The sequence below is a fragment of the Ammospiza caudacuta genome, chromosome 32 (genome assembly GCF_027887145.1).
Source record: "Ammospiza caudacuta isolate bAmmCau1 chromosome 32, bAmmCau1.pri, whole genome shotgun sequence".
Lineage (NCBI taxonomy): Eukaryota > Metazoa > Chordata > Aves > Passeriformes > Passerellidae > Ammospiza > Ammospiza caudacuta.
In genome coordinates, this window is record NC_080624.1 from 3,922,418 (window position 1) to 3,944,169 (window position 21,752).

Genomic DNA, 21,752 nt, shown 5'->3' on the forward strand with positions numbered 1-21,752 from the left:
GTGAGAGTAACAGTGGAGTAACCCCAGAGTGCCGTGGGGGTAACCCCAGAGTGAAACATCACCTCGGAGTAAAGTGGGAGTAACCCCAAAGTATCCAGTGAGGGGAGACGTGTCTCTTGTGGGTGGGCTGGGAGTAACCCCGGAGTAATCCGTGAGTAACGTCTGTTCAAGGGCTGAGTAACTTCCAAGTAAAGACTGGGCAACTTCTGAGTAACCTCTGAGTAAAGGCTGAGCAACCTCTGAGTAAAGGCAGAGCAATGTCCATTCAAGGGCTGAGTAAGCTCCGAGCAAAGGCTGAGGAAGCTCCGAGCAGGGGCTGAGCGAGCGCGGGAAGCGCTGAGTAAGGGCGGAGTAAGCGCAGAGCAAAGGCAAAAAGGATCCAAGCACCCGGAGTAAGGTGTGAGTAAGGTAAGAGTAAGGTGTGAGCAGCGCCAAAGGACCCAAAACAACCCAGAAAGGGGGAGCTGAGCAAGGGTGGAGTGAGGAGCTGAGTAAATCTGGAGTAAGTCTGGAGTAAATTCCGCCTGCAAGTCCTGAGTCCCTCAAAGGCTGAGTAAGGGCCAAGGCCCCACCCTGGCCGTGAGTAACTCTGGAGTAAAGTCTGAGTAAGAATCGAGTCCGGAGCAACCTCAATGTGAGACTAGAGGAGGCTCTGAGTAAGAACTTGCAGTAACTCAGGAGTAACCAAGAGCAGGAGCGAGAAGAGGCTGAGTAACCCTGGAGTAAGGCTGGAGTAGGGCAGGGGTGGCCCAGAGCGGGGCCTGAGCTGCCTTGGAGTAAAGTCTGAGTAACCCTGGAGTAACCACAGAGTAAAGACGGCCCAACCTTGGAGTAAAGTCTGACTAAGCCTGGAGTAACTATGGAGTGAAGTGGGTCCAGCCTTGGAGTAAAGTCTGAGTAACCTTGGAGTAACCCTGGAGTGAAAAGGGCCCAACCCCGAGTAACCCTGGAGTAAAGCACTAATAACCTCCGAGTACGCGCCCCTCCCCCACTCCCCGGTCAGCCCCGCCCCTTTTTGGCCCCTCCCCTTTAGGCCCCGCCCCGTGGGGGGAGGGGCCGATATAGACTCTGATTTATAATATTGCCTTGAAAAAATAAAACTCGACGTAAATTGGGGGGGGGGGAAGAACCCCCCAAAAAATGGGGGGGACCCCAAAAAATGGGGAGGGGACCCCAAAAAATGGGGAGGGGACCCCAAATTCCACCCCCCAGACCCCCCCACAATGGGGGTCCCAGTGAAACCCCCCCCCCAAAATCCAGCAGCAGTTCCTTGGGGGGTGTTGGGGGTTTTTTGGGGGGGGTCAGCAGTCCAAGGACCCCCCCCAAGGAGTTTTGGGGTGTCCCCAAAGTCCTGGAGGTTTTTTTGGGGGGGACCCCAGCCCCAAATCTGGGGGGTCCTGGGGGGGCGCAGCAGCGATCCGGGGGCTGTGGGGAGAGGAAAGAGTTAAAAAAAGACCCCAAAAAGATGAAAATTCCCCCCCAAAATTTATCCCCTCCCTGAAATTCTGGGGGGCGTCTGAACCCCAAATTTTAAACGGGGCTGCTCCGGTTTTGGGGGATCCCAATTCCAGGGGGGCTCATGAATTTTTATAATTTTGGGGTTTTTTAGGGGGGGTTTGGGGGTCATTCCCCGATGATGCCCCCCCCCCCACACACACACATTTTGGGATCCCAGATTTTTGGGGGCTGATAACAAATTTTGAGATTTTGGGGGGTGCTGATCCCAGATTTTGGGGGGGACCTCACCTGCTTAACATCAGAATTCGGTGTCAAGCACCCGGAAGGCGGAAGAACCTGTAGGGGAAAAAATCGGTCAGAAAACCCCCCCAAAAAAACCCCAAAATCACCTCAAAAAAATCCCCAAAATCACCTCAAAAAACCCCAAAATCACCTGAAAAAAAGCCTGAAAACACTTCAAAAATAACCGCCAAACCACCTCAAAACTACCTCATAAACACACCAAAAATACCCCAAAATCACCTCAAAAAAACCCCAAAATCACCTCAAAAAACCCCAAAATCACCTGAAAAAAAGCCCGAAAATACTTCAAAAATAACCGCCAAACCACCTCAAAACTACCTCATAAACACACCAAAAATACCCCAAAATCACCTCAAAAAAACCCCAAAATCATCTCAAAAAAAAACCCCAAACCCCTTAAATATACCCCATAAACACCCCCAAAAAAAAAACCAGAATCACCTCAAAAATAACCCAAAATCACATTTAAAAAAAACTGAAATCACCTCCAAGAAACCCCAAAACCACCTGAAAAATAACCCCAAAAATACGCCAAAACAACCCCAAATAACCCCCCAAAAAATCCCCAAAACGCCTCAAAACCACCCCAAAAATCCCCCAAAAACCCCCCAAGAATCAGGGTGTGGTTTCAGGGGGTTTTTGAGGTGATTCAGGGTTTTTGGGGTCCCACCTGTGGGGAGCAGGGGTTTTTGGGGTTCAGGGTTTGGGGTTCAGGGTTTGGGGTTCAGGGTTTTTGGGGTTCAGGATTTTGGGGGTTTAGGTTTTTGGGGTTTAGAGTTTTTGGAGGTCAGGGCATTTTTGGGGTTCAGGGTTTTTGGGGTTCAGGTGTTTTTGGGGTCCCACCTGTGGGGAGCAGGGGTTTTTGGGGTTCAGGGTTTTTGGGGTTCAGGGGTTTTCGGGGTTCAGGATTTGGGGTTCAGGGTTTTTGGGGTTCAGGGGTTTTTGGGGTTCAGGATTTGGGGTTCAGGGTTTTTGGGGTTCAGGATTTTGGGGTTTAGGTTTTTGGGGTTTAGAGTTTTTGGAGGTCAGGGCATTTTTGGGGTTCAGGGTTTTTGGGGTTCAGGTGTTTTTGGGGTCCCACCTGTGAGGAGCAGGGGTTTTTGGGGTTCAGGATTTGGAGTTCAGGGCTTTTGGGGTTCAGGTGTTTTTGGGGTTCGGGGGTTATTGGGGTTCAGGATTTTGGGGGTTTAGGTTTTTGGGGTTTAGAGTTTTTGGAGGTCAGGGCATTTTTGGGGTTCAGTGTTTTTGGGGTTCAGGTGTTTTTGGGGTCCCACCTGTGGGGGGCAGGGGCCCCGTGCGCAGCCCCGGCTCCTTCTGCAGCTGGATCTCCTTCAGCGCGAAGATGGACGTGGCTGGGGGGGCGGGGAAACCCCAAATCAAGGGGCGTGGCCAGCACAAGCCACACCCCCGGAAAAAACACACCCCTTATTTGCATAACCACACCCACCTGCTGTTAACCCACACCCATTCAGCCCCACCCACAGCACAGCTTCACCCATGGAAGCGCCCAATCCAGATAAGCTCCGCCCACTCTAAGCCACACCCACTCTAAGCTCCACCCTCTCCATGTCCCACCCCCAAAGCCCCATCCATGTGAAGCCCCGCCCCAATGACCACACCCATTAAGCCCCACCCCACTGTGCCCCACCCTTCCAAGGCTCCGCCCCCAGTGCCACACCCACACGAAGCTCCACCCCAGTGCCACACCCTTTTGAGTCTCCTCCCCCAGTGCCACACCCATCCCAATGCTCCACCCCAAACTCCTCCCCATTGGCACCACCCTCCCCATGCCACACCCACACCCATTAAGCCCCGCCCCCAGTGCCACACCATGAAAGCCCCGCCCCCAGTGCCACACCCATGGAAACTCCACCCCCATTGCAACACCCATCGAAGCCCCGCCCCATTGCCACACCCACACAAAATCCCGCCCCATTTTCAAACCCTCACAAAGCTCCACCCCCAGAGCCACACCCATGTGAAGCCCCACCCAAAATACCACACCCGTGGAAACTCCACCCAGTGCCACACCCATACAAAGCCCCACCCCCACTCCCACACGTCACGAAGCCCCACCCCCAGTGCCACACCCATGTGAAGCCCCACCCCAAATCCCACACCACCCTCCCAAGGCCACACCCATTCAAAGCCCCGCCCAAGTGCCACACCCATGGAAACTCCGCCCAGTGCCACACCCATACAAAGCCCTGCCTCAGTGCCACACCTCAGTGAAGCCCCGCCCTAAATTCCACACCACCCTCCCAATTCCACACCCATGTGAAGCCCCGCCCCAGTGCCACACCCATGGTAACTCTGCCCGCAGTGCCACACCCATGCAAAGCCCCGCCCCCATTGCCATACCCCCACCAAGCTCCACCCCCAGAGGCACACCCATGGAAGCCCCTCCCCAAATTGCACACCTTTGCAATGCCACACCCCCACAAAGCCACGCCCACATTTCCTCACACACACAAAGCCCCGCCCCCATTGCCACACCCATGGTAACTCCGCCCCCATTGCCACACCCTCATGAAGCTCCGCCCCCAGTGCTACACCCATTGAAGCTCCACCCCCAATGCCACAACCATTGAAGCTCCGCCCCCGGTGCTGCACCCATTGACGCTCCGCCCTCAGGGTCACACCCACTGAAGCTCCGCCCCCAGGGCCACACCCACATGAAGATCCTCCCCCAATCCCGCCCCACTGGCACCGCCCCGCCAATGCCCCACCCACATGAAGCCCCACCCCAATGCCACACCCACGCAAATCCCTGCCATCAGTGCCACACCCCGGGAAGCCCCGCCCCTTAGCCCCTCCCCCGTAAGCCCCGCCCACTCACTGTCGGGCAGGTTGCTGACGCGCGGCCCCAGGCAGCTGAAGAACCGGTGTCCCATGGCCTCCGCCGCCGGCACCCGCCGCCGCCCTTCAAACTGCCCCGCCCACCTCAGGCCACGCCCACACGTGGGACACGCCCACAAATGGGCGTGGCTATACCAAACCCCGCCCCACCCTTCGGATGGACGTGGCTGCAGCCCCGCCCCCTCCCAGGGAGCCACGCACATGCAGGGAGGGGTGGAGTCGTCAGGGGTGTGGTCAGAGGGGGCGGGGCCAGCGCAGGCCACGCCCAGCTCACCTGCAGCAGCTGCCCCAGGAGGTCGGCGCCGTCCTCGTCCAACCTGAGGGGACAAAGGGACTCAGGAGCCACCGACACACAGGGACAATGGGACACCCACAGGGGACACCCACGGGGGACACCCACGGGGGACAGGGACACCCCACGGGACACCCCACGGGACAGGTGCCACCACTATGGGACAGGCGCCACCCTAGAGGACACCCCAGGGCACAGGTGCCATTCCATGGGACAGGTGTCACCACGGCCCAGGTGCCACAACTATGGGACAGGTGCCACCCGCACGGGACACCCCACGGGACAGCTGCCACCCCGTGGGACACACCAAAGGACAAGCGCCACCCACGTGCCACCACCATGGGACAGGTGCCACCTTGTGGGACACATGCCACCCGTAGCACAGGTGTCACCCCACAGGACACGCGCCGGCCCAGGTGCCACCTCCCGTGCCCATGTGCCACCCCGCTGTCCCCTCACTGTCCCCTGTCTGTCTGTCCCTTCCCTGTCCCCTGCCTGTCCTGTCTGTCCCTGTCTGTCTCATCTGTCTGTCCCCCTGTCTGTCTGTCCTCATTGTCCCCTGTCTGTCCCTTCTGTCCCCTCCCTGTCCCCTGTCTGTCTGTCTGTCCCTGTCCTGTGTCTGTCCCTGTCTGTCTGTCCCCTGGCTGCCTGTCCCCGCTGTGTCTGTCTGTCCCCCTGTCTGTCCCTGTCTGTTTGTCCCTGTCTGTCTGTCCCCTCCCTGTCCCCTCCCGGTCCCCTCCCAGTCCCTGTCTGTCTGTCCCTGCTGTGTCTGTCTGTCCCCCTGTCTGTCCCCCTGTCTGTCTGTCCCCTCCCTGTCCCTGTCTGTCTGTCCCCCTGTCTGTCCCCACTGTGTCTGTCTGTCCCTGTCTGTCTGTCCCCTCCCTGTCCCTCCCTGTCCCCTCCCTGTCCCTGTCTGTCTGTCCCCGCTGTGTCTGTCTGTCCCCCTCCCTGTCCCTCCCTGTCCCCTCCCTGTCCCTGTCTGTCTGTCCCCGCTGTGTCTGTCTGTCCGTGTCCCGTGTCCCGTGTCCCAGACCGTGGCGCGTGCTGCCGCAGCCCCTCGGGCGGGTACAGGGGGTATTTGTGTGCCCGGAACTCGGCGTTGGCACCGATGCCCGGCCACGTCTCCTCCGTCGGGGTCCCTAAAGGGGCGACACGGGGTGGGGAGAGGGGGTCAGAGCCCCCAGACTCACCCCAAACCCCCCAGACTTACCCCAAACCCCCCAAAATTACCCCAAACCCCCCAGACTTACCCCAAACCCCCCAAAATTACCCCAAACCCCACAAAATTACCCCAAACCCCCCAGATTTACCCCAAACCCCCCAAAATTACCCCAACCCCCCCCGGATTTTCCCAAATCTGCCCGAATTCTCCTGGATTTGCCCCAAATCCTGCCCCAATTTCCCCCAAATCCTGCCCAGATTTGCCCAATTTCCACCTGGATTTGCCCAAACCCCCCAAGATTTCCCCCCAATCCCCCGATTTCCAAAATCCTCCCCTTTATTTTCCCAAATCCCCCCAGATTTCCCTCAAATTCCCCCTGGATTTCCCCCAGTCTCCCAGATTTTCCCCCAAACCCCCAAGATTTTCCCCAAATTCCCCCAAACCCCCCCAAATTTCCCCCAAATCCCCCCAATTTTCCTAAATTCCCCCCAGATCTGTCTCAACCCCCTCCCCAATTTCCCCAAATCCTCCAAATTTCCCCAAATTTCCCCAAACCCCCCCAAATTTCCCCCATATTTCCCCCAAATCCCCCACCCCAGATGTGCCCAAACCCCCCAAGATTTCCCCCAAACCCCCCCAGATTTTCCCCCAAACCCCCAAGATTTTCCCTAAATTTCCCCCAACACCCCCCAGATTTGCCCCAAATCCCCTTGGATTTCCCCCAGACCCCCAAGATTTTCCCCAAATTCCCCCAAACTCCCCCAAATTTCCCCCAAATCCCCCCAATTTTCCTAAATTCCCCCCAGATCTGTCTCAACCCCCTCCCAATTTCCCCAAATCCTCCAAATTTCCCCAAATTTCCCCCAAATCCCCCACTCCAGATGTGCCCAAACCCCCCCAGATTTTCCCCCAAACCCCCAAGATTTTTTTCCTAAATTCCCCCAAATCCCCCCAGACTTCTCCCAAATTTCCCCCAACACCCCCCCAGATTTGCCCCAAATCCCCTTGGATTTCCCCCAGACCCCCAAGATTTTCCCCAAATTCCCCCAAACTCCCCTAAATTTCCCCCATATTTCCCCCAAATCCCCCCAGATCTGTCTCAACCCCCTCCCAATTTCCCCAAATCCTCCAAATTTTCCCCAAATTTCCCCCAAATCCCCCACCCCAGATGTGCCCCAATCCCCCAAGATTTCCCCCAAACTCCCCCAGATTTTCCCCCAAACCCCCAAGATTTTCCCTAAATTTTCCCCAACACCCCCCAGATTTGCCCCAAATCCCCTTGGATTTCCCCCAAACCCCCAAGATTTCCCCCAAATCCCAATTTTCCTAAATTCCCCCCAGATCTGTCTCAACCCCCTCCCAATTTCCCCAAATCCTCCAAATTTCCCCCAAATCCCCCACCCCAGATGTGCCCAAACCCCCCAAGATTTTCCCCCAGACCCCCCGGATTTCCCCCAGACCCCCCAATTTTCCCAAACCCCCCCGATTTTCCCGAACCCCCCGATTTTCCCGAACCCCCCGATTTTCCCCCCGAACGCACCGAGCAGGCGGAAGATGAAATGCAGCTGCTCCTCCACGGTGGCCCCGGGGAACAGCGGCCGCCCCGTCACCATCTCCGAGAAGATGCAGCCGACCCCCCTGCCAGGGACACCCCAAAATTACCCCCCAAAAAAACCCCAAAGTTACCCCAAAAAACCCCAAAGTTACCCCAAAATTACCCCAAAAACCCCCAAAGTTACCCCAAAATTACCCCAAAAAAACCCCCAAAGTTACCCCAAAATTACCCCAAAAAAACCCCCAAAGTTACCCCAAAATTACCCCAAAAAAAACCCCCAAAAAAACTCCAAAAACCCCCAAAGTTACCCCAAAATTCCCCTAAAATCCCAGACTGACCCCCCTGCCAGGGACACCCCAAAAAGCCCAAAGCTATCCCAGAACCACCCCCAAAATCCCAAAAATTACCCCCAAAATCACCCCCGTGGGACCCCCAAAATCCCAAAGTCCCCCCCAGTGAATCCCAGTGCCCCCAGTGCCCATCCCAGTGCCCTCAATGCCCATCCCAGTGCCCATCCCAGTAAATCCCAGTGCCCCCAGTGCCCATCCCAGTGCCCATCCCAGTGCCCCCAATGCCCATCCCAGTGCCCGCAGTGCCCGTCCCAGTGCCCACCACATGTGGATCTGGGTGCTGTACTGGGTGGAGCCCAGCAGGATGGGCCCGTCCCAGTCCATCCCAGTCAATCCCAGTGCTTCCAGTGCCCATCCCAGTGCCCCCAATGCCCATCCCAGTGCCCCCAGTGCCCATCCCAGTGCCCACCACACGTCGATCTGGGTGCTGTACTCGGTGGATCCCAGCAGGATGGGCCCATCCCAGTCCATCCCAGTCAATCCCAGTGCCCCCAATGCCCATCCCAGTGCCCATCCCAGTGCCCATCCCAGTGCCCACAGTGCCCATCCCAGTAAATCTCAGTGCCCCCAATGCCCCCAGTGCCCCCAATGCCCATCCCAGTAATTCCCAGTCCATCCCAGTGCCCACCACACGTCGATCTGGGTGCTGTACTCGGTGGAGCCCAGCAGGATGTGCCCGTCCCAGTGCCCCCAGTGCCCATCCCAGTGCCCGCAGTGCCCCTCCCAGTGCCCCCAATGCCCCATCCCAGTGCCCCCAGTGCCCATCCCAGTGCCCCCAGTGCCCCATCCCAGTGCCCACCACACGTCGATCTGGGTGCTGTACTCGGTGGAGCCCAGCAGGATGTGCCCATCCCAGTCAATCCCAGTCCCTCCCAGTGCCCACAGTGCCCCTCCCAGTGCCCCCAGTGCCCCTCCCAGTGCCCCCAATGCCCATCCCAGTGCCCGCAGTGCCCGTCCCAGTGCCCACCACATGTCGATCTGGGTGCTGTACTCGGTGGAGCCCAGCAGGATGTCGGGCGGGCGGTACCACAGCGTCACCACCTCGCTCGAGAACGTCTTGGTGGGGATGGACTTGGCACGGGCCAGGCCTGGGGGGCACAAAGTGGGGTCAGGGGGGGCAAAAATGGGGCTGGGGGGGCAGAAAATGGGGTCAGAGGGGGTAAAAATGGGGCTGGGGGGCAAAAATTGGGCTGGGGGGGCACAAAATGGGGCTGGGGGGCAGAAAATGGGGCCAGGGGGGGCAAAATAGGGTATAAGGGGGTAAAAAATAGGGCTGGGGGGGCAAAAATGGGGCTGGGGGGCAGAAAATGGGGTCGGGGGGGCAAAAATGGGGCATGGGGGGCACGAAATGAGGTCAGAGGGGGCAAAAATGGGGCTGGGGGGGCATGAAATGGGGTCAGGGGGGGCAAAAATGGGGCTGGGAGGGCAGAAAATGGGGTATGGGGGGGTAAAAATGGGGCTGGGGGCAGAAAATGGGGTCGGGGGGGTAAAAAATGGGGCTGGGGGGCAGAAAATGGGACTGGGGGGCAAAATAAGGCTGGGGGGCCAGAAAATGGGGTCAGAGGGGGTAAAAAATGGGGCATGGGGGGCATGAAATGAGGTCGGGGGGGCAAAAATGGGGCTGGGGGTGCAGAAAATGGGGTCAGAGGGGGTAAAAATGGGGCTGGGGGGCAAAAATGGGGCTGGGGGGGCACGAAATGGGGCTGGGGGGCAGAAAATAGGGTCGGGGGGGTAAAAAATGGGGCTGGGGGGCAAAAATGGGGCTGGGGGCAAAAATGGGGCTGGGGGGTCGAAATGGGGTTGATGTGGCAGAAAATGGGTAAGAGGGGGTAGAAAATGGGACTGGGGGGGGCAAAATGGGGCGTGGGGGCAAAAAGGGGGTAGGGGGAGCAGGAAATGGGGTCGGGGGGGCAAAAATGGGGCTGGGGGGCATGAAATGGGGTCGGGGGGGCACAAAGTGGGTCGAGGGGGCAGAAAATGGGGTCCTGAGAGGGTTTGTGGAGTATTGAGGGATTTTTGGGGTCCCAGGTGAGGTTTTTGGGGTTTTTGGGGTGCCAAGTGAGGTTTTTGGGGTCCCAGGTGAGGTTTTTGGGGTGCTGGGTGAGGTTTTCGGGGTTTTTGGGGTGCCAGGGAGGTTTTTGGGGTCCCAGGTGAGGTTTTGGGGTCCCAGGTGAGGTTTTCGGGGGTGCCAGGTGAGGTTTTTGGGGTTTTTGGAGTCCCAGGTGAGGTTTTTGGGTTCCCAGGTGAGGTTTTTGGGGTTTTTGGGGTCCCAGGGAGGTTTTGGGGTGCCAGGGAGGTTTTTGGGGTCCTAGGTGAGGTTTTTGGGGTCCCAGGGAGGTTTTGGGGTCCCAGGGAGGTTTTGGGGTCCCAGGGAGGTTTTTGGGGTCCCAGGGAGGTTTTTGGGGTTTTTGGGGTCCTAGGTGAGGTTTTTGGGGGTGCTGGGTGAGGTTTTCGGGGTTTTTGGGGTCCCAGGGAGGTTTTTGGGGGTCCCGGGGGGGTTTTTGGGGTGCCCTGACCGAAATCCGCCAGCTTGAGGTCCCCCCGGCGGCTGAGCAGGAGGTTCTGGGGTTTGAGGTCGCGGTGCAGAACCTTGTGGCGGTGACAGAAGGCGAGACCGCGCAGCAGCTGGAACAGGAACAGCTGCGGCCCAAACACGGGTCAGACAGACAGACAGACAGACAGGGACAGACAGACAGACAGGGACAGACAGACAGGGACAGACAGACAGGGACACACAGACAGACAGGGACAGACAGACAGGGACACACAGACAGACAGGGACAGACAGACAGGGATACACAGACAGACAGACAGACAGACAGAGACCCCACAGGAGCTGGGACAGGAACAGCTGCACCCCAAAAACACAGATCAGACAGACAGACAGGGACAGACAGACAAGGACAGACAGGGACAGACAGGGACAGACAGACAGACAGGGACCGCACCGCGCAGCAGCTGGAACAGGAACAGCTGCACCCCAAAACATAATGGGGTCAGACAGACAGACAGACAAGGACAGACAGGGACAGACAGACAGACAGACAGACAGACAGGGACCGCGCAGCAGCTGGAACAGGAACAGCTGCGGCCCAAAAACACAGATCAGACAGACAGACAGGGACAGACAGACAGACAGATAGAGACCCTGCAGGAGCTGGGACAGGAACAGCTGTGCCCCAAAAAATAATGGGGACAGACAGACAGGGACAGACAGACAGGGACACACAGACAGGGACAGACAGGGACAGACAGACAGGGACAGACAGGGACCACCCCAGGACAATCCCAGTCCCTCTGTGGCTCCAAAACCTCCCTGGGAAATACCAAAGACCCCAAAACCCTCCCAAAACCCCCCAAAATCCCAGAAAAGCCTCAAATCCCCTCACCCCGACCTTGTGCATGCTGAGGACCCCAAACCGCCCCCCAAAATCCCCCAAATCCTCCCCAAAATCCCTCTAAAATCTCCCTAAACCCCCCAAAATTTACCCAAACATCCCAAAACCCCCAAAATTCCCCCCCAAAAAACCCAAAATCCCATAAAAAACCCCAACCCCTCACCCTGACGTTGTGCACGCCCATAACCCCAAAAATCCCCCAAATCCCACTAAAATCCCCCAAAATCTTCCCAAAATCCACCCTAAATCCGCCCCAAATCCCCCCAAATTTACCCAAACACCCCAAAACTCCCCAAAAAGCCCCAAAATCCCATAAAAACCCCCAAACCCTCACCCTGACATTGTGCATGCTGATAACCCCAAAAATCCCCAAAATTCCCCCCAAAATCCCCAAAATCTCCCCCAAAATCCCCCAAAAATTTACCCAAATCACCCAAAACCCCAAAATTCCCCCCAAAATCCCCCAAAATCTCCCCCAAAATCCCCCAAAATTGACCCAAACATCCCAAAACCCCAAAATTCCCCCCAAAAAACCCCAAAATCCCATCAAAAACCCCAAACCCCTCTCCCTGATCTTGTGCATGCCGATAACCCAAAACTCCCCCAAATCCCACTAAAATCCCCCAAAATCTTCCCAAAATCCCCCTAAATCTCCCCAAAATCCTCCAAAAATTTACCCAAACACCCCAAAACCCCCAAAATTTCCCCAAAAACCCCCAAAATCCCATAAAAAACCCCAAACCCTCACCCTGACGTTGTGCATGCTGATAACCCCAAAAATCCCCAAAATCCACCCTAAATCTCCCCAAAATCCCCCAAAAATTTACCCAAACACCCCAAAACCCCCAAAATTCCCCAAAAAAACGCAAAATCCCATAAAAAACCCCAAACCCCTCACCCTGACCTTGTGCATGTCGATAACCCCAAAAATCCCCAAAATTCCCCCCAAAATCCACCCTAAATCTCCCAAAAATCCTCCAAAAATTTACCTAAACACCCCAAAACCCCCAAAATTCCCCCAAAAAGCCCCAAAATCCCATAAAAAACCCCAACCCCTCACCCTGACCTTTTGCATGCCGATAACCCCAAAACTCCCACAAATCCCACTAAAATCCCCCAAAATCTTCCCAAAATCCCCCTAAATCCACCCCAAATCCCCCCAAATTTACCCAAACACCCCAAAACTCCCCAAAAAGCCCCAAAATCCCATAAAAACCCCCAAACCCTCACCCTGACATTGTGCATGCTGATAACCCCAAAAATCCCCAAAATTCCCCCCAAAATCCCCAAAATCTCCCCCAAAATCCCCCAAAAATTTACCCAAATCACCCAAAACCCCAAAATTCCCCCCAAAATCCCCCAAAATCTCCCCCAAAATCCCCCAAAATTGACCCAAACATCCCAAAACCCCAAAATTCCCCCCAAAAAACCCCAAAATCCCATCAAAAACCCCAAACCCCTCACCCTGACCTTGTGCATGCCGATAACCCAAAACTCCCCCAAATCCCACTAAAATCCCCCAAAATCTTCCCAAAATCCCCCTAAATCTCCCCAAAATCCCCCAAAAATTTACCCAAACACCCCAAAACCCCCAAAATTTCCCCAAAAAGCCCCAAAATCCCATAAAAAACCCCAAACCCTCACCCTGACGTTGTGCATGCTGATGACGTTCCCACAATCGTCCAGGTACTGCTTCAGGTCCCGGTCCTGGGCAGAGCAGAAAATCCCAAATTTTGGGGTGAATTTTGGGGTGATTTAGGGTGGATTTTGGTGTGAATTTGGGGCGATTTCACGGCGAATTTGGGATGATTTTGGGGTGAATTTTGGAATGGATTTTGCAGAGATTCTGGAGTGGATTTCGTGGTGAATTTTAGGGTGATTTGGGGGTGATTTTGGGGTGAATTTTGGGGTGATTTAGGGTGGATTTTGGGGTGAATTTGGGGCGATTTCACGGCGAATTTGGGATGATTTTGGGGTGATTTGGGATGGATTTTGGGGTGATTTGTGATGGATTTTGGGGTGAATTTTGGGATGGATTTCGGGGTGACCTTGGGGTGAAATTTGGGATTATTTTGGGTGGATTTTGGGGTGAATTTGGGATCGTTCTGGGGTGATTTTGGGGCGCTTTGGGGCTCACCAGGTACTCGAAGACCAGCGTCAGGCACTGCGGCGTGTGCACGATGTCGTGCAGCGTCACCACGTTGGCGTGCTTGAGATCCCGCAGCAGGGACACTGCGGGGACACGGGGACATTGGGGACACAGCGGGGACACAACGGGGACACTGGGGACCCTCAATGTTCCCCCAATGTCCCCTGAGTCCCACCACGTCCCCTCCACGTCCCCTCGTCCCCGCTGTGTCCACCAATGCGTTCCCCCCGTGTCCCCAAATGTCCCCTGTGTCCCCTCTATGTCCTGCAATGTCCCCAGTGTCCCCACCCTCTCTGATGGCCGTGCAGGCTGTGTTCCCCCAGTGTCCCCAATGTCCCCCTGGTGGCCCCCCAGTGTCCCCACCCTCCTGTATGGTCATGCAGGCTGTGTCCCCCCAGTGTCCCCAATGTCCCCAATGTCCCCCCAGTGTCCCCAGTGTCCCCACCCTCCTGTATGGTCATGCAGGCTGTGTCCCCCCAGTGTCCCCAGTGTCCCCAATGTCCCCTCAGTGTCCCCACCCTCTCTGATGGCCGTGCACGGCGCCCCCTCCTCGTGCTCCAGCCGGATTTCCTTCAGCGCCACCAGGTTCTCGGTCAGCTTGCTGCGGCCCTTGTACACCGTGGCGTAGGTGCCCTGGGGATGGGGACATTGGGGACATCATCAGGGACATCAGGGACACATTGGGGACATCATCAGGGACACCTGTACACCGTGGCGTAGGTGCCCTGGGGATGGGGACATTGGGGACATCATCAGGGACATCAGGGACACATTGGGGACACCATCAGGGACACCTGTACACCGTGGCGTAGGTGCCCTGGGGACATGGGGACATGGGGACATCATCAGGGACATCAGGGACACATTGGGGACATCATCAGGGACACCTGTACACCGTGGCGTAGGTGCCCTGGGGACATGGGGACATGGGGACATCATCAGGGACATCAGGGACACATTGGGGACATCATCAGGGACACCTGTACACCATTGTGTAGGTGCCCTGGGGACAGGGGGACATTGGGGACATGGGGACACATTGGGGACATCATCAGGGACACCTGTACACCATTGTGTAGGTGCCCTGGGGACAATGGGGACACACTGGGGACATGGGGACATCATCAGCAACAGTGGGGACACATTGGGGACATCAGAGATACATTGGGGACACCTGCACACCGTGGCGCAGGTACCCTGGGGACATGGGGACACGTTGGGGACATTGGGGACACCATCAGGGACACCTGCACACCGTGGCGTAGGTGCCCTGGGGGGACATGGGGACACATTGGGGACATGGGGACATCAGGGTCATCGTCAGGGACACCGTCAGGGACAGCAGGGACACCTGCACACCGTGGCACACGGGCCCTGGGGACAGCAGGGGACACTGGAGGGGACATCAGAGGGGACACAGGGACATCACAGCCATGGAGGGGACACGGAGGAGACACAGCTGACACAAATCACAGGTACCACAGGTGACACACAGGTGGCACAGGTGACACAGGTGACACACAGGTGACACACAGGTGACAGGTGACACATAGGTGATACGCAGGTGACAGGTGACACACAGGGTGACACACAGGTGACAACTGATACATAGGTGATACACAGGTGACACAGGGGACACACAGGTGAAACAGGTGACACAGGTGACACACAGGTTACACACAGGTGACATGCAGGTGACACGCAGGTGACAGGTGACACACAGGTGACAGGTGACACAGGTGACACACAGGTGACAGGTGACACACACGTGACAGGTGACACAGGTGACACACAGGTGACACAGGTGACATAGGTGACAAGCGACACACAGGTGACACACAGGTGACACACAGGTAACACAGGTGACACACAGGTGACACACAGGTGACACAGGTGACATAGGTGACAAGCGACACACAGGTGACACACAGGTGACACACAGGTAACACGGGTGACACACAGGTGACACACAGGTCACACAGAGGTGACACACAGGTGACACAGGTGATACAGGTGACACAGGTGGCACACAGGTGACACACAGGTGACACACAGGTGACAGGTGACACAGGTGACACACAGGTGACACACAGGTGACAGGTGACACACATGTGACACAGGTGACACAGGTGACACACAGGTGACACACAGGTGACACACAGGTGACACAGGTGACACACAGGTGACACACAGGTGACACAGGTGGCACAGGTGACAGGTGACACAGGTGACACACAGGTGACACACAGGTGACACAGGTGGCACAGGTGACAGGTGACACAGGTCACACAGAGGTGACACAGGTGACATACAGGTGACAGGTGACACAGGTGACACACAGGTGACACACAGGTGACACAGGTGACATACAGGTGACAGGTGACACAGGTGACACACAGGTGACACACAGGTGACACAGGTGGCACAGGCGGTGCCTCACCTCTCCCAGTTTGTCCAGTTTCACGTAGGTCTCCAACTTCCCGAAGCCGATTTCAGACTGGGGGGAGGAGGGGAGAGGGGACCCCGTTACTGGGAGAGCCCGGAGAGCCCGGAGAGCTCGGAGAGCCCGCCCTCGCGCTCGGTACCGGTCTGTACTGGTTTGTACTGGTCTGTACTGGTCTGTACTGGTCTGTACTGGTCTATAATGGTCTGTACTGGTTTGTACTGGTTTGTACTGGTCTGTACCGGTCTATAATGGTCTGTACTGCTCTGTACTGGTCTGTACTGGTCTATAATGGTCTGTACTGGTTTGTACTGGTCTGTACTGGTCTATAATGGTCTGTACTGGTTTGTACTGGTCTGTACTGGTCTATAATGGTCTGTACTGGTCTATACTGGTCTGTACTGGTGTGTACTGGTCTATAATGGTCTGTACTGGTCTGTACTGGTCTATAATGGTCTGTACTGCTCTGTACGGGTTTATACTGGTCTGTACTGGTCTGTACTGGTTTGTACTGGTCTATACTGGTCTGTACTGGTCTGTACTGGTCTATACTGGTCTGTACTGGTCTGTACTGGTCTATATTGGTCCATACTGGTTTATACTGGTCTATACTGGCCCATACTCATCTGTAGTGGTCCACACTAGTTTATACTGGTCCACACTGGTTTATACTGGTCTCTAGTAGCTCATATTAGTCTGTATTGGTCTATACTGGTCCATACTGGTCTATACTGGTCTATACTGGCGCATACCAGTCTATACTGGTCTATACTGGTTTATACTGGTCTATGCTGACCCGTATTGGTCTGTACCGGTCCGTACTGGTCTGTACTGGTTTATACTGCTCTGTACTGATCTGCAGTATTTTGTACCGGTCTGTACTGGTCTATATTGGTCTATATTGGTCTGTACTGGTCTGTACTGGTTTATACTGGTCTGTACTAGTCTGTACTTGTCTATACTGATCTGTACTAGTCTGTACTGGCCTATAATGGTCTGTACTGGTCTGTATTGGTTTATACTGGTCTGTACTGGTTTATACTGGTCTGTACCAGCCTATACTGGTTTATGCTGGTTCATACTGGTCCATACTGTGACGCACCAGGGAGACGCGGCGCAGGCGGCGGCTCAGGGGCCCGGGCAGCCCCAGCCCCCCCTCGGGCAGGCGGGTGTCAGCGGGCAGGGACAGGCGCTTGGTGACATCCTGGGGACACAAGGGACACCAGGATGGACCCAGTGCTCCCAGTGCCCTCCCAGTGTCATCCCAGTGCTCCCAGTTCAGCCCAGTGCTCCCAGTTCAGCCCAGTGCTCCCAGTTCAGCCCCAGCCCTCCCCACTCAGGCAGGGACAGGCACTTGGTGACATCCTGGGGACAGGGGACAGCTCACACCAGTGCTCCCGGTGCCATCCCAGTGCTCCCAGTGCCCTCCCAGTGCTCCCGGTGCCATCCCAGTGCTCCCAGTGCCATCCCAGTGCTCCCGGTGCCATCCCAGTGCTCCCAGTGCCCTCCCAGTATCCCGCCACTCCTCCCAGTCCCTCCTACCCCCCCAGTCCCCCCACTCCCCCCAGTATCCCCAGTGCCCCAGTCCCTCCCAGTGCTCCCAGTCCCCCAGTGGTCTCAGTCCCCCCAATGCTCCCAGTCCCTCCCAGTCCCCCTACTCCCTCCCAGTATCCCCAGTATCCCCACTCCCCATAGTTTTCCACTCCCTCCAGTCCCTCCCAGTCCCTCCCAGTCCCTCCCAGTCCCTCCCAGTCCCTCCCAGTATCCCCAGTGCCCCCAGTCCCCCACTCCCCCCAGTCCCCTCAGTCCCCACACTTCCCACAGTCCCCCCCAGTCCCCCCAGTCCCCCCCAGTCCCCCCAGTCCCTCCCAGTCCCTCCCAGTCCCCCCAGTCCCCCCAGTCCCCCCCAGTCCCCCCAGTCCCCCCCAGTCCCCCCAGTCCCCCCCAGTCCCCCCAGTCCCTCCCAGTCCCCCCCAGTCCCCCCAGTCCCCCCAGTTTCCCCCAGTCCCCCCAGTCCCCCCAGTATCCCCAGTCCCACCTCGCAGGCTCCGTGCCGCGGGTGCTGCCGCAGCCTCACGGGTGACGCCACCTCCTCCGAGGATGTCCCCGAGGGGGGGTCGCTCTCCCCGTCCGACCCCATCCGGGCCTCGTCCCCCCCCGGCTCTGCGGGCACAAAAGGGGGGTCAGGGACCCCAAAATATCCAAAACCCACCCCAAAATACCCAAAACCCACCCCAAAATAACCCAAAATATCTCAGTGATCCCCAAATACCCGAATTAAACCAAAATACCCCAAAATCCCCCCAAAACCTCCCCCTTGTCCGACCCCATTCGGGCCTCGTCCCCCCCGGCTCTGGGGGCACAAAAGGGGGGTCAGGGACCCCAAAATATCCCCAAACCACCCCAAAATACCCAAAACTCACCCCAAAATACCCAAAACCCACCCCAAAATACCCCAAACCACCCCAAAATACCCAAAACCCACCCCAAAATACCCCAAAATCCCCCCCAAAACCTCCCCCCTGTCCGACCCCATCTGGGCCTCGTCCCCCCCGGCTCTGGGGGCACACGGGGGGGTCAGGGACCCCAAAATATCCCAAAACACCCCCAAAAAAACCCCCCAAACTCAAGGGAACCCTTGGGACTCCGCAGTGCCCCCAAACTGTCCCCAAAACCCTCCCAGGGCCCCCCCCCCCCCCCCAATGTCACCAATGTCCCCCCCAATGTCCCTAAGAGAGCCCCCCATGTCCCCAAGGACCCCCAATGTCCCCCCAAAATGTCCCAAAGGACCCCCCCAGTGTCCCCAAGAGCCTCCCAAACCCCAGGAACCCCCAAAATCCCCCCCAAAATCCCCCCCCCTCCCCCCGCGATGTCCCCAAAGGTCCCCGGGGGTGCCACCTGTGCCCCCCCCCCCCCCCCCCCCGCAGTTTGGGGACAGGGAGGTGACACGGGGACAGAGCACAGGTGGTGGCACCGGGGACAGGTGGTGGCACCTGGGGGGGGCACAGGGGACAGGACACGGGGACAGATGGACGGACACGGGGGGGGGGGGGGGGGGGGGCACAGGGGACAGATGGACAGGAGGGGACAGGAGGGGACAGGAGGGGACCCCCAGCTCTTAAAGGGGCCGCGTCCTGCTGGATGGGGGGGGGGGGTCTTAAAGGGACCGGTACCCCAAAATGTGCCCCCTCCCCAGCTTCTTAAAGGGACAGCCACCCTTTTAAAGGTATGGGTATCCTCTTAAAGGGACAGGCACCTCCAAAAATGTGCCTCCCTGTGTTCTTAAAGGGACAAGCACCCCTCTTAAAGGGACAGGCACCCCAAAATGTGCCTGCCCAACTTCTTAAAGGTACAGCTACCCCGTAAAAAGGCCAGGCACCCTCTTAAAGGAACAGGCACCATCTTAAAGGGACAGGCATCCTCTTAAAGGGACAGGTATCTTCTTAAAGGGATATGCACCATCCAAGAAGACCAGGTACCCTCTTAAAGGGACAGGCACCCCCTTAAAGGCACGGACACCCTCTTAAAGGGACAGGAACGCCCCAATCTCCTTCCCACCACCCCCAAAGCTTTTAAAGGGCCAGGCGCTTCCAACCCGCACCCTCTTAAAGGGCCAGGTCCCCACTTTGTAGGGGCGGGGCTGGCTCCGGGGGGGGCGGGGCCAGCTCCGGGGGGGCGGGGCTCCCCTTAAAGGGCCAGCGCTCACCGCTGTCGCTGCCGGTGCCATCGCGGGGGTCCCCCAGGGCCTTGTCGGGGGCGCGGCCGCCCCGCAGCGTCATGGAGAGCTGCCGCTTGATCTTCTTCATCCGGTCCATGGCCCTGCCCTGCGGGCACCTGAACGTGGGCACGGCTGGCACACCTGGGCACAGCCTCACCTGGGGTCACCGCACACCTGAGTGCCCTGCACACCTGGGCACAGCTGGGCACAGCTGGGCACCTGAACTCACTGCACACCTGAGTGTGCCACATCTGGCGCCACCCCGCACACCTGGGGTCACCGCACACTTGAGTGCCCTGCACACCTGGGCACACCTGGGCACAGCCTCAGTACCTGGGGGCAACTGCATATGTGAGCCGTGGGCACAGCAGGGCACACCTGGAGCCACTCTACACACCTGGGCAAAGGTGGGGTCACTGCACACCTGGGCACAGCCACACCTGGGGTCACCGCACACCTGAGTGCCCTGCACACCTGGGCACAGCTGGGCACAGCTGGGGCCACACTGAACACCTGGGACCGACCCTGAACACCTGGGCAGCCCCTGCCCACCGTGCCCATGTGGGCACACCGGGCGTCACTGCACACCTGAGCGCCTCCTGCACACCTGGGCACCCCCTGCACACCTGAGTGCCCTGCACACCTGGGCACACCTGGGCCACACTGAACTGCACACCTGGGGTCACTGCACACCTGAGCCGTGGGCACACCTGGGCACAGCCGGGCACAGCCTCAACACCTGGGCACACCTGGATTCACCCTCAACACCTGGGCCCGCTCCGCACACCTGGGCACACCTGGGCACACCTGGGCACACCTGGGCACACCGGGCCCCTCCCCATCCCCTCCCCCACACCTGGGCCCCCCGCGGTGCCCCCCCCTCCCCCCGCGGAGCCCCGCGTGCCCCGAGTGGGCGTGGCCTCCTCCCCTGCCCCCCCCTCCCCCCCCCGCTGCCCTCATGGCGGCCCCGGGAGCTCCCGGGGGGTTCCCGAGGGGATCCCGGTGATTCCCGGTGATTCCCGGGATGTTCCCGGTGCTCCCGGAGCGGTTCCCGTTACCGGCTCAGCGGCGCGGAGCCTCCCAGAAATCCTCGGCCATGGCGGGGCCGGGCCCGACCCCGCGGGGGCTCCGGTGGGGCCGGGCCGGGCCGGGCCGGGCCGGGCGGGAGCGGCGGGAGCGGCGGCGGCGGCGGCGCAAGATGGCGGCGGGGCGGGGCCAAGTGACGTCAGAGCGAGGGGCGGGGCGATGTGCAGGAGGGGCGGGGCTAAGCGGAGAGTGACGTTAGGGTGAGGGGAGGTGCGGTAAAACTGTAGGGGCGGGGCTAAGCGGTGGGTGACGTCATTGTAAGGCGGGACAACGCGCTGGAGGGGCGGGGCTAAATGAGGAGTGACGTCAGCACAAAGAGTGGGAAAATAGAGTGGCTTAAAAGGGGGCGGGGCTTATGAGGACACGCCCCCTGGGTCGGGAGGGGTCTCAGGGGGTGGGGTCTGTTTGGGACACGCCCCCAAGCTCCCTAGCAGGGAAATGGGGGTGGGGATTCCCTTCGGGGAACCCCCCAGCCCCAGTGACCTCACAGCTGGGCTGGGGACCCCTCCCCCAACTCCTTCTATGTCCCTCCCCCACCCCACTGACCACGCCCCTCAGCGGGAGGGGGCGGGGACAGCCCCACAGAGGCTCTGCCCCCTTTTTTGGGACTCCATGGTTACTCGGGGTTTACTCCGCAGCATGGAATGGGACAGGGCTGCTCTGAGGTTACTCCAGAGCTACTCAAGGGTTACTCAGGGGTCACTCAGAGCTTACTCAGGGGTTACTCCAGCCTCAGAATGGGGTGTTCCAGTGGGTCCTTGAGGTTACTCAGGGGTTACTCTGAGCTTACCCACATGTTGCTCCAGGTATTCCAGGGCTACTCTGGGTACTCCAGAGTTATTCCAGGTACTCCAGGGTTACTCCCAGACCCCTCCCCCTGCTTACAGGGCTCTCACAGTTTACTCATAAACTACTCTGGGGTTACTCCAAGCTTCCTCTGTGTGCCACACCCCTCCCCCCCTCCACCTTTACACACACG

The 21,752-nt window shown here is 58.2% G+C and overlaps 1 protein-coding gene across 1 annotated transcript; it reads right to left on the reverse strand.

Annotated features, from left to right (window-relative positions):
* Window positions 1–988: 988 nt before the first annotated feature.
* On the reverse strand, window positions 989–20,886 carry CDK16 (cyclin dependent kinase 16). The gene is made up of 17 exons (XM_058822359.1): window positions 20,746–20,886; window positions 19,676–19,793; window positions 18,008–18,132; window positions 17,072–17,173; window positions 15,967–16,023; window positions 14,045–14,159; window positions 13,515–13,609; window positions 13,022–13,084; window positions 10,496–10,619; window positions 8,947–9,067; window positions 7,615–7,712; window positions 5,946–6,051; window positions 4,895–4,937; window positions 4,601–4,691; window positions 3,036–3,113; window positions 1,747–1,794; window positions 989–1,425 (listed from the first exon to the last, which is right to left on the reverse strand). The coding sequence occupies exons 2-16, from the start codon at window positions 19,782–19,784 to the stop codon at window positions 1,757–1,759; spliced, it is 1,365 nt and encodes a 454-aa protein (XP_058678342.1). The 5' UTR covers window positions 19,785–19,793; window positions 20,746–20,886; the 3' UTR covers window positions 989–1,425; window positions 1,747–1,756.
* Between the last annotated feature and the right edge of the window lie 866 nt (window positions 20,887–21,752).

Bases quoted from the DNA above. Each gene is read 5' to 3' on its own strand.
- CDK16 (XM_058822359.1), bottom strand. From the start codon at position 19,784: ATGGACCGGATGAAGAAGATCAAGCGGCAGCTCTCCATGACGCTGCGG. The intron at 18,133-19,675 runs GTGAGCGCTGGC...TTGTGCCCGCAG, and splicing joins TGGCACCGGCAGCGACAGCG to AGCCGGGGGGGGACGAGGCC. The intron at 9,068-10,495 runs GTCAGGGCACCC...TGTGCCCCCCAG, and splicing joins CCTCAAGCTGGCGGATTTCG to GCCTGGCCCGTGCCAAGTCC.